General features: G+C 45.1%; 1 protein-coding gene across 2 annotated transcripts in view; it reads left to right on the forward strand.

Annotated features, from left to right (window-relative positions):
• Positions 1-16,684, forward strand: part of CCR6 (C-C motif chemokine receptor 6) — a 163,989-nt gene extending 147,305 nt beyond the window's left edge. For both annotated transcript variants that reach the window (XM_063917594.1, XM_063917595.1), the window contains one exon: positions 15,479-16,684. In XM_063917594.1, the coding sequence (XP_063773664.1) occupies positions 15,479-16,608 (1,130 nt within the window). In that variant the 3' untranslated portion in view covers positions 16,609-16,684. The remainder of the gene's footprint in view (positions 1-15,478) is intronic.
• Positions 16,685-17,164: the final 480 nt, after the last annotated feature.

The raw sequence follows: 17,164 nt of genomic DNA on the forward strand, positions 1-17,164 counted from the left end.
AAGGGAAGATGAGAAAAAGTAGACTCTTTTGTGGGCGCACTTTTAGTATCAAAATAAGGAGTTGTATAGTATTAAAGATCTAAAACGTAATTCTTTTTATTAGTTTACAACATCGAATTTTGTTCCATACCCAAAATTTAAGTATAAAAATGTATAAAATTAAGGTGTGTTCTTGTCCCTCTATATATATATATATATATATATATACATTTATATTATGGAGGTGAAATAGAGACACACTCAGTACTACATCCACAACATGCATGCCAGTACAGAAGTTTGTATTAATGAGACTTATGCTGGCCATACACTTGTGCAATGCCCCGCGACGCGACATCGCGGGGCATCGCACCGGCAGTTCAGGTGCGATTTCATCGCACCAGAACTGCCAAAGTGATTACCATGCGATCATGCAATAGATCGCATGGTAATCACGTGATGGGCACATCACTGCTGAGTGGGAGTGGCCTCTGGCCGCTCCCGGTGGGTGCCCATCACATATCGCAGTGCGATATATCTCATGTGGGCTTAAAACCACATGCGATCGCACTGCGATGCGAGAAATATTAAGTGCAGCACATAATATCTTGAGATGCGATATTCGACCGGCGTGCCCGCGCATCGCGTCTCAAGGTACCTAAAATGTGCATACAATCCTTCGATTTCTCTCACAGATGAGGTCGAAATCGAAGGATAGCACCGATTATCTCATAAGTGTATGGGCACCACTAAATAGGTTGATTGGTACTACGGGAACCCATATAACTTAATCAAGTTATTTTTCATGAATACTGGTCATTTATAAATTGTTGTCTGCATTATTTGCCTAATTCAGACCTGATCGCAGCAGCAAAATTGTTCAAAACCATGTGCTCTGGAGAGGGGGCAGATATAACATGTGTAGAGAGAGTTAGAATTGAGTGAGTTACCGTATATACTCGAGTATAAGCCGACTTTTTCAGCACTTTTTTTTGTGCTGAAAAAGCCACCTCGGCTTATACTCGAGTCAGTGACAGGCAGAGGCAGAGCAGTGTGAAGGAGGGACACGAAGCGCACAGCGCGCGGCTCTCCTGTGTCCCTCCTGCATCTCCGGCGGCAGCAGCGGCGGTTCTATTACAGGAAGTACCCGTTCGTGACCTCTGATCACGAACCGGCACTTCCTTTAATAGACCTGCCGCGGCCGCCGAAGATGCAGGAGGGACACAGGAGAGGCGCGTGCTGTGCGCTTCGTGTCCCTCCAGAAGACAGCGCGGGATCGACGGAGGGGTAAGTAACAACACTGTGGGGCATACCTGGCACTTGGGGAGGGAGCATATCTGGCAGCATGATGGGGTATATGTGGCAGCATGAGGGGACGTATCTGGCAGCATGAGGGGACATATCTGGCAGCATGAGGGGGCATATGTGGCATCATGAGGGGACATATCTGGCAGCATGAGGGGACATATCTGGCAGCATGAGGGGGCATATCTGGCAGCATGAGGGGGCATATGTGGCAGCATGAGGGGGCATATGTGGCAGCATGAGGGGACATATCTGGCAGCATGAGGGGACATATCTGGCAGCATGAGGGGGCATATCTGGCAGCATGAGGGGGCATATGTGGCATCATGAGGGGACATATCTGGCAGCATGAGGGGACGTATCTGGCAGCATGAGGGGACATATCTGGCAGCATGAGGGGGCATATGTGGCAGCATGAGGGGGCATATGTGGCAGCATGAGGGGACATATCTGGCAGCATGAGGGGGCATATGTGGCAGCATGAGGGGCATATGTGGCAGCATGAGGGGCATATGTGGCAGCATGAGGGTCATATGTGGCAGCATGAGGGACATATGTGGCAGCATGAGGGCATATCTGGCACATCAGGCACTGTGGGGCATATCTGGCACTGGGGGCATATCTGGCAGTGTGGGGGCATATCTGGCAGTGTGGGGGCATATCTGGCAGTGTGGGGGCATATCTGGCAGTGTGGGGGCATATCTGGCACTGTGGGGGCATATCTGGCAGTATGAGGGCATATCTGGCAGTATGAGGGCATATCTGGCACTGAGGGCTGTGTACGGCTAGAGCTGCATTTCCCACCCTAGGCTTATACTCGAGTCAATAAGTTTTCCCAGGTTTTTGTGGTAGAATTAGGTGCCTCGGCTTATATTCGGGTCGACTTATACTCGAGTATATACGGTATTTTGTTTAGTAAATACTGGCTGCTTTATTTTTACACTGCAATTTAGATTTCAGTTTGAACACACCCCACCCAAATTTAACTCTCTCTGCATATGTTATATCTGCCCCACCTGCAGTGCACATGGGGGGTAATTCCAAGTTGATCGCAGCAGGATTTTTTTTAGCAGTTGGGCAAAACCATGTGCACTGCAGGGGAGGCAGATATAACATGTGCAGAAAGAGTTAGATTTGGGTGGGTTATTTTATTTCTGTGCAGGGTAAATACTGGCTGCTTTATTTTTACACTGCAAATTAGATTGCAGATTGAACACACCACACCCAAATCTAACTCTCTCTGCACATGTTAAATCTGCCTCCCCTGCAGTGCACATGGTTTTGCCCAACTGCTAAAAAAAATCCTGCTGCGATCAACTTGGAATTACCCCCATGGTTTTGCCCATTAGAGAACAACTTTGCTGCTGCGATCAGGTCTGAATTAGGCCCTATGGGGGTCATTCTGACCCGATCGCACGCTGCACTTCCTCGCAGCCATGCGATCGGGTCGGAACTGCGCATGCGCACGGTCGCATTGCGCAGGCGCACCGTTGCCCGGCGCCGGCTATCGCCGGGCAGCGACAGGGCGCAAATTAAATTAGCCCCGAAAATTTAACGGGTCCGAAAAATGAGCGTAGACTCCAGCTTTTTCTGATTTTTTAGCTTCAATTAAATTGAAGTCCGTTTTTTTGTGCCCGTTAAATTCTCTCTTTTCATGTGTTAACATGTAGAGTCTGATAACTTTAGGGACCTATTTGTTAGGTCAGCATCGCGTAAACAGGCTAGTTAATGGGGATTTTTTTTTTGGAGATTTCTGAAGTCCCCCAAAAAAAATCAAAATAACAGCTGCTGATGGGCTGCATTCAGGGCTAATTGGACAGCACCAAGGGATCAATTAGCCTGCAGTAAATTACAGATGCTAATTAAATTTTCCCCTAAGTATGGTACTGTACTTCATTTTTGTTTGGAAACATATCTAAACCAGAACATAACTAAACCCCAAAATTTTAAATATTACTATATAATTCTGAAATTTCTTAAAGAAATAAATTCAATATTAGCAGGAACATGTTATATTGGGTGTTTTTTCGGGGGCTGTATTGTTTATTTTTTTTATTATTTTTATATGTCTGTATTCCGTTATATGATAAAAGATAGCATCTGTGTAGGGGAAGCAGTTAGTTTCCCAGCTGTCTGGATCCCAGCAGTGAGGATACCGACGCCAGAATCCCGCAGTGAGCCCACGAGGGGACATGCTGTGCTCGCCGTCGGGATCCCGCCTGTCAGGATTCTTGAGTCAGTCTTATGACCGCCGGACTGTCAGGATCCCATGCTGAATCCCTGTTTAGGTATCAATTATTTCAGTAATAACAGACATGATCTCAACCATAGATCTAAAAGGTTTTCCGAAAATCAAGTAGTCATACTGTAAATCTTCCAGGTTTAAAAAGTGGTTATTGAATGATTCTGAATGATCACACATGACAGAGTCACCACTGAAAGCTATTGAGCCAGATTAACAACAGGGCAGCTGGGGTGGCTACATATAATTTATCTTGCACCTTTTAGAAGATAATAGCCAGAATCTGATTGGTTGCTATGGGCAATATCTCCATTTTTGTAAACCTGCACTTTATACTGCACGTTATACTTAGTCCATAACAGCAACATTTAAATGTCCGCCACAATACAGCATTTCTGCAGTAGGCCCCAATATCGTTGTTGTTGTTGTTGTTGTTGTTGTTATTAGTGATAAGCGGGTTCGGTATCTCGGAATCCGAACCCCCCCGAACTTCACCCATTTTACACGGGTCCGAGGCATACTCGGATACTCCAGTATTGCTCGGTTAACCTGAGCGCGCCCGAACGTCATCATCCCGCTGTCGGATTCTCGCGAGATTTGGATTCTATATAAGGAGCCGCGCGTCGCCGCCATTTTTCACTCGTGCATTGGAAATGATAATGAGAGGATGTGGCTGGCGTCCTCTCACTTTGTTTCAGAACTTTCAGGGGGCTGCAAATATCTTTATTCTGGGGACTAGCAGTATTATAGGAGGAGTACAGTGCAGAGTTTTTCTGATCAGTGACCACCAGTATTATACGTTCTCTGTCTGGAAAACGCTCCATATCTGTGCTCAGTGTGCTGCATATATCTGTGCTCACACTGCTTTATTGTGGGGACTGGGGACCAGAGGTATTAGATAGGAGGAGTACAATGCAGAGTTTTGCTGACCAGTGACCACCAGTATTATACGTTCTCTGCCTGGAAAACGCTCCATATCTGTGCTCAGTGTGCTGCATATATCTGTGCTCACACTGCTTTATTGTGGGGACTGGGGACCAGCAGTATTATATAGGAGGAGTACAGTGCAGAGTTTTGCTGACCAGTGACCACCAGTATTATACGTTCTCTGCCTGAAAAACGCTCCATATCTGTGCTCAGTGTGCTGCATATATCTGTGCTCACACTGCTTTATTGTGGGGACTGGGGACCACCAGTATTATATAGGAGAAGTACAGTGCAGAGTTTTGCTTACCAGTGACCACCAGTATTATACGTTCTCTGCCTGAAAAACGCTCCATATCTGTGCTCAGTGTGCTGCATATATCTGTGCTCACACTGCTTTATTGTGTGGACTGGGGACCAGCAGTATTATATAGGAGGAGTACAGTGCAGAGTTTTGCTGACCAGTGACCACCAGTATTATACGTTCTCTGCCTGAAAAATGCTCCATATCTGTGCTGCATTGTAGTATATAGTAGGAGTACAGTGCATAATTTTGCTGACCACCAGTATATAAAATATAGGAGTACGGTACAGAAGGCCACTGCTCTACCTACCTCTGTGTCGTCAAGTATACTATCCATCCATACCTGTGGTGCATTTCAGTTTTGCTCAGTTTGCTGAGCACCAGTATATAATATATAGCAGTACGGTACAGTAGGCCACTGCTCTACCTACCTCTGTGTCGTCAAGTATACTATCCATCCATACCTGTGGTGCATTTCAGTTTTGCTCAGTTTGCTGAGCACCAGTATATAATATATAGCAGTACGGTACAGTAGGCCACTGCTCTACCTACCTCTGTGTCGTCAAGTATACTATCCATCCATACCTGTGGTGCATTTCAGTTTTGCACAGTTTGCTGACCACCAGTATATAATATATAGCAGTACGGTACAGTAGGCCACTGCTCTACCTACCTCTGTGTCGTCAAGTATACTATCCATCCATACCTGTGGTGCATTTCAGTTTTGCTCAGTTTGCTGAGCACCAGTATATAATATATAGCAGTACGGTACAGTAGGCCACTGCTCTACCTACCTCTGTGTCGTCAAGTATACTATCCATCCATACCTGTGGTGCATTTCAGTTTTGCACAGTTTGCTGACCACCAGTATAAAATATATAGCAGTACGGTACAGTAGGCCACTGCTCTACCTACATCTGTGTCGTCAAGTATACTATCCATCCATACCTGTGGTGCATTTCAGTTTTGCACAGTTTGCTGACCACCAGTATATAATATATAGCAGTACGGTACAGTAGGCCACTGCTCTACCTACCTCTGTGTCGTCAAGTATACTATCCATCCATACCTGTGGTGCATTTCAGTTTTGCACAGTTTGCTGACCACCAGTATATAATATATAGCAGTACGCTACAGTAGGCCACTGCTCTACCTACCTCTGTGTCGTCAAGTATACTATCCATCCATACCTGTGGTGCATTTCAGTTTTGCACAGTTTGCTGACCACCAGTATATAATATATAGCAGTACGGTGCAGTAGGCCACTGCTCTACCTACCTCTGTGTCGTCAAGTATACTATCCATCCATACCTGTGGTGCATTTCAGTTTTGCACAGTTTGCTGACCAGTAGTATATAATATATAGCAGTACGGTGCAGTAGGCCACTGCTCTACCTACCTCTGTGTCGTCAAGTATACTATCCATCCATACCTGTGGTGCATTTCAGTTGTGCGCAGTATATATAGTAGTAGGCCATTGCTATTGATACTGGCATATAATTCCACACATTAAAAAATGGAGAACAAAAATGTGGTGGGTAAAATAGGGAAAGATCAAGATCCACTTCCACCTCGTGCTGAAGCTGCTGCCACTAGTCATGGCCGAGACGATGAAATGCCATCAACGTCGTCTGCCAAGGCCGATGCCCAATGTCATAGTAGAGAGCATGTAAAATCCAAAACACAAAAGTTCAGTAAAATGACCCAAAAATCAAAATTAAAAGCGTCTGAGGAGAAGCGTAAACTTGCCAATATGCCATTTACGACACGGAGTGGCAAGGAACGGCTGAGGCCCTGGCCTATGTTCATGGCTAGTGGTTCAACTTCACATGAGGATGGAAGCACTCATCCTCTCGCTAGAAAAATGAAAAGACTTAAGCTGGCAAAAGCACAGCAAAGAACTGTGCGTTCTTCTAAATCACAATTCCCCAAGGAGAGTCCAATTGTGTCGGCTGCGATGCCTGACCTTCCCAACACTGGACGGGAAGAGGTGGCGCCTTCCACCATTTGCACGCCCCCTGCAAGTGCTGGAAGGAGCACCCGCAGTCCAGTTCCTGATAGTCAAATTGAAGATGTCACTGTTGAAGTACACCAGGATGAGGATATGGGTGTTGCTGGCGCTGAGGAGGAAATTGACAAGGAGGATTCTGATGGTGAGGTGGTTTGTTTAAGTCAGGCACCCGGGGAGACACCTGTTGTCCGTGGGACGAATATGGCCATTGACATGCCTGGTCAAATTACAAAAAAAATCACCTCTTCGGTGTGGAATTATTTTAACACAAATGCGGACAACAGGTGTCAAGCCGTGTGTTGCCTTTGTCAAGCTGTAATAAGCAGGGGTAAGGACGTTAACCATCTCGGAACATCCTCCCTTATACGTCACCTGCAGGGCATTCATCATAAGTCAGTGACAAGTTCAAAAACTTTGGATGACAGCGGAAGCAGTCCACTGACCACTAAATCCCTTCCTCTTGTAACCAAGCTCCTGCAAACCACACCACCAACTCCCTCAGTGTCAATTTCCTCCTTACACAGGAAAGCCAATAGTCCTGCAGGCCATGTCACTGTCAAGTCTGACAAGTCCTCTCCTGCCTGGGATTCCTCCGATGCATCCTTGAGTGTAACGCCTACTGCTGCTGTTGTTGCTGCTGGGAGTTGATCGTCATCCCAGAGGGGAAGTCGGAAGACCACTTGTACTACTTCCAGTAAGCAATTGACTGTCCAACAGTCCTTTGCGAGGAAGATGAAATATCACAGCAGTCATCCTGCTGCAAAGCGGATAACTCAGGCCTTGGCAGCCTGGGCAGTAAGAAACGTGTTTCCGTTATCCACCGTTAATTCACAGGCAACTACAGACTTGATTGAGGTACTGACGACGTTGATGGCATTTCATCGTCTCGGCCATGACTAGTGGCAGCAGCTTCAGCACGCAGCCATGCGATCGGGTCGGAACTGCGCATGCGCGCGGTCGCATTGCGCAGGCACACCGTTACCCGGCGCCGGCTATCGCCGGGCAGCGACAGCGCGCAAATTAAATTAGCCCCGAAAATTTAACGGGTCCGAAAAATGAGCGTAGACTCCAGCTTTTTCTCATTTTTTAGCTTCAATTAAATTGAAGTCCGTTTTTTTGTGCCCGTTAAATTCTCTCTTTTCATGTGTTAACATGTAGAGTCTGATAACTTTAGGGACCTATTTGTTAGGTCAGCATCGAGGAAACAGGCTAGTTAATGGGGATTTTTCTTTTGGAGATTTCTGAAGTCCCAAAAAAAAAATCAAAATAACAGCTGCTGATGGGCTGCATTCAGGGCTAATTGGACAGCACCAAGGGATCAATTAGCCTGCAGTAAATTACAGATGCTAATTAAATTTTCCCCTAAGTATGGTACTGTACTTCATTTTTGTTTGGAAACATATCTAAACCAGAACATAACTAAACCCCAAAATTTTAAATATTACTATATTATTCTGAAATTTCTTAAAGAAATAAATTCAATATTAGCAGGAACATGTTATATTGGGTGTTTTTTTGGAGGCTGTATTGTTTATTTTTTTTATTATTTTTATATGTCTGTATTCCGTTATATGATAAAAGATAGCATCTGTGTAGGGGAAGCAGTTAGTTTCCCGGCTGTCTGGATCCCAGCAGTGAGGATACCGACGCCAGAATCCCGCAGTGAGCCCACGAGGGGACACGCTGTGCTCGCCGTCGGGATCCCGCCTGTCAGGATTCTTGAGTCAGTCTTATGACCGCCGGACTGTCAGGATCCCATGCTGAATCCCTGTTTAGGTATCAATTATTTCAGTAATAACAGACATGATCTCAACCATAGATCTAAAAGGTTTTCCGAAAATCAAGTAGTCATACTGTAAATCTTCCAGGTTTAAAAAGTGGTTATTGAATGATTCTGAATGATCACACATGACAGAGTCACCACTGAAAGCTATTGAGCCAGATTGACAACAGGGCAGCTGGGGTGGCTACATATAATTTATCTTGCACCTTTTAGAAGATAATAGCCAGAATCTGATTGGTTGCTATGGGCAATATCTCCATTTTTGTAAACCTGCACTTTATACTGCACGTTATACTTAGTCCATAACAGCAACATTGAAATGTCCGCCACAATACAGCATTTCTTCAGTAGGCCCCAATATCGTTGTTGTTATTAGTGATGAGCGGGTTCGGTATCTCGGAATCCGAACCCCCCGAACTTCACCCATTTTACACGGGTCCGAGGCATACTCGGATACTCCAGTATTGCTCGGTTAATCTGAGCGCGCCCGAACGTCATCATCCCGCTGTCGGATTCTCGCGAGATTTGGATTCTATATAAGGAGCCGCGCGTCGCCGCCATTTTTCACTCGTGCATTGGAAATGATAATGAGAGGATGTGGCTGGCGTCCTCTCACTTTGTTTCAGAACTTTCAGGGGGCTGCAAATATCTTTATTCTGGGGACCAGCAGTATTATAGGAGGAGTACAGTGCAGAGTTTTTCTGACCAGTGACCACCAGTATTATACGTTCTCTGCCTGGAAAACGCTCCATATCTGTGCTCAGTGTGCTGCATATATCTGTGCTCACACTGCTTTATTGTGGGGACTGGGGACCAGAGGTATTAGATAGGAGGAGTACAATGCAGAGTTTTGCTGACCAGTGACCACCAGTATTATACGTTCTCTGCCTGAAAAACGCTCCATATCTGTGCTCAGTGTGCTGCATATATCTGTGCTCACACTGCTTTATTGTGTGGACTGGGGACCACCAGTATTATATAGGAGGAGTACAGTGCAGAGTTTTGCTTACCAGTGACCACCAGTATTATACGTTCTCTGCCTGAAAAACGCTCCATATCTGTGCTCAGTGTGCTGCATATATCTGTGCTCACACTGCTTTATTGTGTGGACTGGGGACCAGCAGTATTATATAGGAGGAGTACAGTGCAGAGTTTTGCTGACCAGTGACCACCAGTATTATACGTTCTCTGCCTGAAAAATGCTCCATATCTGTGCTGCATTGTAGTATATAGTAGGAGTACAGTGCATAATTTTGCGGACCACCAGTATATAAAATATAGGAGTACGGTACAGAAGGCCACTGCTCTACCTACCTCTGTGTCGTCAAGTATACTATCCATCCATACCTGTGGTGCATTTCAGTTTTGCACAGTTTGCTGACCACCAGTATATAATATATAGCAGTACGGTACAGTAGGCCACTGCTCTACCTACCTCTGTGTCGTCAAGTATACTATCCATCCATATCTGTGGTGCATTTCAGTTTTGCTCAGTTTGCTGAGCACCAGTATATAATATATAGCAGTACGGTACAGTAGGCCACTGCTCTACCTACCTCTGTGTCGTCAAGTATACTATCCATCCATACCTGTGGTGCATTTCAGTTTTGCTCAGTTTGCTGAGCACCAGTATATAATATATAGCAGTACGGTACAGTAGGCCACTGCTCTACCTACCTCTGTGTCGTCAAGTATACTATCCATCCATACCTGTGGTGCATTTCAGTTTTGCACAGTTTGCTGACCACCAGTATATAATATATAGCAGTACGGTACAGTAGGCCACTGCTCTACCTACCTCTGTGTCGTCAAGTATACTATCCATCCATACCTGTGGTGCATTTCAGTTTTGCTCAGTTTGCTGAGCACCAGTATATAATATATAGCAGTACGGTACAGTAGGCCACTGCTCTACCCACCTCTGTGTCGTCAAGTATACTATCCATCCATACCTGTGGTGCATTTCAGTTTTGCACAGTTTGCTGACCACCAGTATATAATATATAGCAGTACGGTACAGTAGGCCACTGCTCTACCTACCTCTGTGTCGTCAAGTATACTATCCATCCATACCTGTGGTGCATTTCAGTTTTGCACAGTTTGCTGACCACCAGTATATAATATATAGCAGTACGGTACAGTAGGCCACTGCTCTACCTACCTCTGTGTCGTCAAGTATACTATCCATCCATACCTGTGGTGCATTTCAGTTTTGCACAGTTTGCTGACCACCAGTATATAATATATAGCAGTACGGTACAGTAGGCCACTGCTCTACCTACCTCTGTGTCGTCAAGTATACTATCCATCCATACCTGTGGTGCATTTCAGTTTTGCACAGTTTGCTGACCACCAGTATATAATATATAGCAGTACGGTGCAGTAGGCCACTGTTCTACCTACCTCTGTGTCGTCAAGTATACTATCCATCCATACCTGTGGTACATTTCAGTTTTGCACAGTTTGCTGACCACTAGTATATAATATATAGCAGTACGGTACAGTAGGCCACTGCTCTACCTACCTATGTGTCGTCAAGTATACTATCCATCCATACCTGTGGTGCATTTCAGTTGTGCGCAGTATATATAGTAGTAGGCCATTGCTATTGATACTGGCATATAATTCCACACATTAAAAAATGGAGAACACAAATGTGGTGGGTAAAATAGGGAATGATCAAGATCCACTTCCACCTCGTGCTGAAGCTGCTGCCACTAGTCATGGCCGAGACGATGAAATGCCATCAACGTCGTCTGCCAAGGCCGATGCCCAATGTCATAGTAGAGAGCATGTAAAATCCAAAACACAAAAGTTCAGTAAAATGACCCAAAAATCAAAATTAAAAGCGTCTGAGGAGAAGCGTAAACTTGCCAATATGCCATTTACGACACGGAGTGGCAAGGAACGGCTGAGGCCCTGGCCTATGTTCATGGCTAGTGGTTCAACTTCACATGAGGATGGAAGCACTCATCCTCTCGCTAGAAAAATGAAAAGACTTAAGCTGGCAAAAGCACAGCAAAGAACTGTGCGTTCTTCTAAATCACAATTCCCCAAGGAGAGTCCAATTGTGTCGGCTGCGATGCCTGACCTTCCCAACACTGGACGGGAAGAGGTGGCGCCTTCCACCATTTGCACGCCCCCTGCAAGTGCTGGAAGGAGCACCCGCAGTCCAGTTCCTGATAGTCAAATTGAAGATGTCACTGTTGAAGTACACCAGGATGAGGATATGGGTGTTGCTGGCGCTGAGGAGGAAATTGACAAGGAGGATTCTGATGGTGAGGTGGTTTGTTTAAGTCAGGCACCCGGGGAGACACCTGTTGTCCGTGGGACGAATATGGCCATTGACATGCCTGGTCAAATTACAAAAAAAATCACCTCTTCGGTGTGGAATTATTTTAACACAAATGCGGACAACAGGTGTCAAGCCGTGTGTTGCCTTTGTCAAGCTGTAATAAGTAGGGGTAAGGACGTTAACCACCTCGGAACATCCTCCCTTATACGTCACCTGCAGGGCATTCATCATAAGTCAGTGACAAGTTCAAAAACTTTGGATGACAGCGGAAGCAGTCCACTGACCACTAAATCTCTTCCTCTTGTAACCAAGCTCCTGCAAACCACACCACCAACTCCCTCAGTGTCAATTTCCTCCTTCCCCAGGAATGCCAATAGTCCTGCAGGCCATGTCACTGTCAAGTCTGACAAGTCCTCTCCTGCCTGGGATTCCTCCGATGCATCCTTGAGTGTAACGCCTACTGCTGCTGTTGTTGCTGCTGGGAGTCGATCGTCATCCCAGAGGGGAAGTCAGAAGACCACTTGTACTACTTCCAGTAAGCAATTGACTGTCCAACAGTCCTTTGCGAGGAAGATGAAATATCACAGCAGTCATCCTGCTGCAAAGCGGATAACTCAGGCCTTGGCAGCCTGGGCAGTAAGAAACGTCCACCGTTAATTCACAGGCAACTACAGACTTGATTGAGGTACTGTGTCCCCGGTACCAAATACCATCTAGGTTCCATTTCTCTAGGCAGGCGATACCGAAAATGTACACAGACCTCAGAAAAAGAATCACCAGTGTCCTAAAAAATGCAGTTGTACCCAATGTCCACTTAACCACGGACATGTGGACAAGTGGAGCAGGGCAGACTCAGGACTATATGACTGTGACAGCCCACTGGGTAGATGTATTGCCTCCCGCAGCAAGAACAGCAGCGGCGGCACCAGTAGCAGCATCTCGCAAACGCCAACTCGTTCCTAGGCAGGCTACGCTTTCTATCACCGCTTTCCAGAAGAGGCACACAGCTGACAACCTCTTACGGAAACTGAGGAACATCATCGCAGAATGGCTTACCCCAAATGGACTCTCCTGGGGATTTGTGACATCGGACAACGCCAGCAATATTGTGCGTGCATTACATCTGGGCAAATTCCAGCACGTCCCATGTTTTGCACATACATTGAATTTGGTGGTGCAGAATTATTTAAAAAACGACAGGGGCGTGCAAGAGATGCTGTCGGTGGCCCGAAGAATTGCGGGCCACTTTCGGCATTCAGCCACCGCATGCCGAAGACTGGAGCACCAGCAAACAGTCCTGAACCTGCCCTGCCATCATCTGAAGCAAGAGGTGGTAACGAGGTGGAATTCAACCCTCTATATGCTTCAGAGGATGGAGGAGCAGCAAAAGGCCATTCAAGCCTATACATCTGCCTACGATATAGGCAAAGGAGGGGGAATGCACCTGACTCAAGCGCAGTGGAGAATGATTTCAATGTTGTGCAAGGTACTGCAACCCTTTGAACTTGCCACATGTGAAGTCAGTTCAGACACTGCCAGCCTGAGTCAGGTCCATTCCCCTCATCAGGCTTTTGCAGAAGAAGCTGGAGACATTGAAGGAGGAGCTAAAACAGAGCGATTCCGCTAGGCATGTGGGACTTGTGGATGGAGCCCTTAATTCGCTTAACCAGGATTCACGGGTGGTCAATCTGTTGAAATCAGAGCACTACATTTTGGCCACCGTGCTCAATCCTAGATTTAAAACCTATGTTGGATCTCTCTTTCCGGCAGACACAAGTCTACAGAGGTTCAAAGACCTGCTGGTGAGAAAATTGTCAAGTCAAGCGGAACGTGACCCGTCAACAGCTCCTCCTTCACATTCTCCCGCAACTGGGGGTGCGAGGAAAAAGCTAAGAATTCCGAGCCCACCCGCTGGCGGTGATGCAGGGCAGTCTGGAGCGAATGCTGACATCTGGACCGGACTGAAGGACCTGCCAACGATTACTGACATGTCGTCTACTGTCACTGCATATGATTCTCTCACCATTGAAAGAATGGTGGAGGATTATATGAGTGACCGCATCCAAGTAGGCAAGTCAGACAGTCCGTACGTATACTGGCAGGAAAAAGAGGCAATTTGGAGGCCCTTGCAGAAACTGGCTTTATTTTACCTAAGTTGCCCACCATCCAGTGTGTACTCCGAAAGAGTGTTTAGTGCAGCCGCTCACCTTGTCAGCAATCGGCGTACGAGGTTACTTCCAGAAAATGTGGAGGAGATGATGTTCATCAAAATGAATTATAATCAATTCCTCCGTGGAGACATTCACCAGCAATTGCCTCCAGAAAGTACACAGGGACCTGAGATGGTGGATTCCAGTGGGGACGAATTAATAATCTGTGAGGAGGGGGATGTACACAGTGAAAGGGGTGAGGAATCGGACGATGAGGAGGAGGTGGACATCTTGCCTCTGTAGAGCCAGTTTGTGCAAGGAGAGATTGATTGCTTCTTTTTTTGGTGGGGGCCCAAACCAACCAGTCATTTCAGTCACAGTTGTGTGGCAGACCCTGTCGCTGAAATGATGGGTTTGTTAAAGTGTGCATGTCCTGTTTATACAACATAAGGGTGGGTGGAAGGGCCCAAGGACAATTCCATCTTGCACCTCTTTTTTCTTTAATTTTTCTTTGCATCATGTGCTGTTTGGGGACTATTTTTTTGAAGTGCCATCCTGCCTGACACTGCAGTGCCACTCCTAGATGGGCTAGGTGCTTGTGTCGGCCACTTGGGTCGCTTAGCTTAGCCATCCAGCGACCTTGGTGCACCTCTTTTTTTCTTTGCATCATGTGCTGTTTGGGGACTATTTTTTTGAAGTGCCATCCTGTCTGACACTGCAGTGCCACTCCTAGATGGGCCAGGTGTTTGTGTCGGCCACTTGGGTCGCTTAGCTTAGTCACACAGCTACCTCATTGCGCCTCTTTTTTTCTTTGCATCATGTGCTGTTTGGGGACTATTTTTTTGAAGTGCCATCCTGTCTGACACTGCAGTGCCACTCCTAGATGGGCCAGGTGTTTGTGTCGGCCACTTGGGCCGCTTAGATTAGTCATCCAGCGACCTCGGTGCAAATTTTAGGACTAAAAATAATATTGTGAGGTGTGAGGTGTTCAGAATAGACTGAAAATGAGTGGAAATTATGGTTATTGAGGTTAATAATACTATGGGATCAAAATGACCCCCAAATTCTATGATTTAAGCTGTTTTTGAGGGGTTTTTGTAAAAAAAAAAAACACCCGAATCCAAAACACACCAGAATCCGACAAAAAAAATTCAGGGAGGTTTTGCCAAAACGCGTCCGAATCCAAAACACGGCCGCGGAACCGAATCCAAAACCAAAACACAAAACCCGAAAAATGTCCGGTGCACATCACTAGTTGTTATGTGTTATATGGTCTTTTCACAGTCATTTTTTTAACAGATGCTTTATGGGGTTTTTTGTGTTCCAGTTATTCTGGAAGATAATATGTTATATTATATTTTGTCTATTTTGAGATTAGCCCACAGACTTATTTTAAATATTTTTGCAACTCTTCCCTATAAATACTAATAATGTAATAAATAGTGTGAACATTTGTGTACATTAACTACTGTTTCTTAATTCTAGGGCTCAGTAAACTGAAACTGGGAAATATGGAAAGCTCCACACCATTCCCAGATTACTGGTATTCACCGGACCCTGATTCTGAAGACACAGTTTGCAACACGGACACTGTGAAGAGATTTTTGAATATTTTTGGACCCGTTACATTTTCTTTTATATTTGCATTCGGGCTTGTGGGGAATGTGCTGGTTGTTGTGACTTTCAGTCGTTACAAGAAAGAAAAGACTATGACAGATGTATATCTGCTAAATATGGCAATAGCAGACATATTACTCATTTTAACTCTTCCATTCTGGGCTGTATATTATCATAAACAAAACTGGATTTTTAAGGATTTTATGTGCAAATTGGTAAGATGCATCTATGCAATTAATTTTAATTGCAGCATGTTATTGTTAGCATGTGTAGGTATTGACCGCTATGTTGCCATTGTACAGGCAACGAGGTCATTTAGACTCCGAACCATAGCACTGGCCTATAAACGAGTGCTGTGCTTGTCAGTATGGATCATATCCGCCTGTCTGTCTACCATTGCATATGTATTTAGCGCATGTTATCCAGTGGGAACAGATGCGTCTTCTGAACAGATGGCCTGTGAAGCACGTTACCATGATGGCTTAACAGCACAGAAATGGAAATTCGCAGCTATAATGGTTGAGGTTGGTGTAGGGTTCCTGATTCCTTTTCTTGTCATGCTATTTTGCTATACATCTATCATTATAACCCTGTTGCAGGTCAAAACTTCTAAAAGACACAAGGCAACATTAGTGATTGTTACAGTTGTGGCAGTGTTTCTGTGTTGCCAGGTCCCATACAATGCAGTGCTTTTGGCAAAGGCTGCAAATTTAATGGGCAAAGGCAATTGTTCTAAACAAATAAGCTATTCATATGCATTATTTATCACCAAGGCATTGGCCTTTTTTCACTGCTGCCTAAATCCAGTAATCTACGCTTTTATTGGTGTCAAATTTCGAAATTATTTTGTGAAAATAATGCAAGATATATGGTGCATGCAAAAACTTTACAGGTCTAGAACCCGTCTTTCTAGATTATCCTCTGATACAGGTATGTGCACATCAAGGATGACAAGTGAGGTCCATACTAGTGAAGGTGGATCATCGTTCACTATGTAATAAAAAAAAAAAATGTAGCAACTTTATAATAAGACAAATGATAGATTTATAAAACAAAATTAAAGTGGATAAACTATTTTGGTCTCTGTTTTACAGAGGATATTTGTTGCATCAAATTTAATTAAGATCAAGCTCTACAAATTGTTACAAATCAATTTACTTGCAAAGCATAACAATTTAAACCCTTTAACTATGGCCACAACTGTTAATGTGGCAATTACTACTGTAGAAGGTCTTGTAGCATTTTCATTATTTTTTTTTTTAGTGGGCGCTCAGCGTCAGTCAGACTCTCAGACCTTCTTTAACAACTGTCATAGGCTATAGCCAGTGTTGGACTGGCCCATAGGGGCACAGGAGAAACCCCGGTGGGCCCCACTGCCCGTGGTTCCATCTCCTCCTCTAGGGATTAGGTTCCAGGCTCTATCATAGTGCACTTTAATTATAAAGTATACATATGTTACATTATACTGCACAGGGCTATGATTTATTTTCTGCAGTGCATTACGGTAATTAAGCTGGTTCTCTGTAATGGTTAGCCCAACCTCTCTGGTGGTTG

This window comes from Pseudophryne corroboree, chromosome 4, assembly GCF_028390025.1.
Source record: "Pseudophryne corroboree isolate aPseCor3 chromosome 4, aPseCor3.hap2, whole genome shotgun sequence".
NCBI lineage: Eukaryota > Metazoa > Chordata > Amphibia > Anura > Myobatrachidae > Pseudophryne > Pseudophryne corroboree.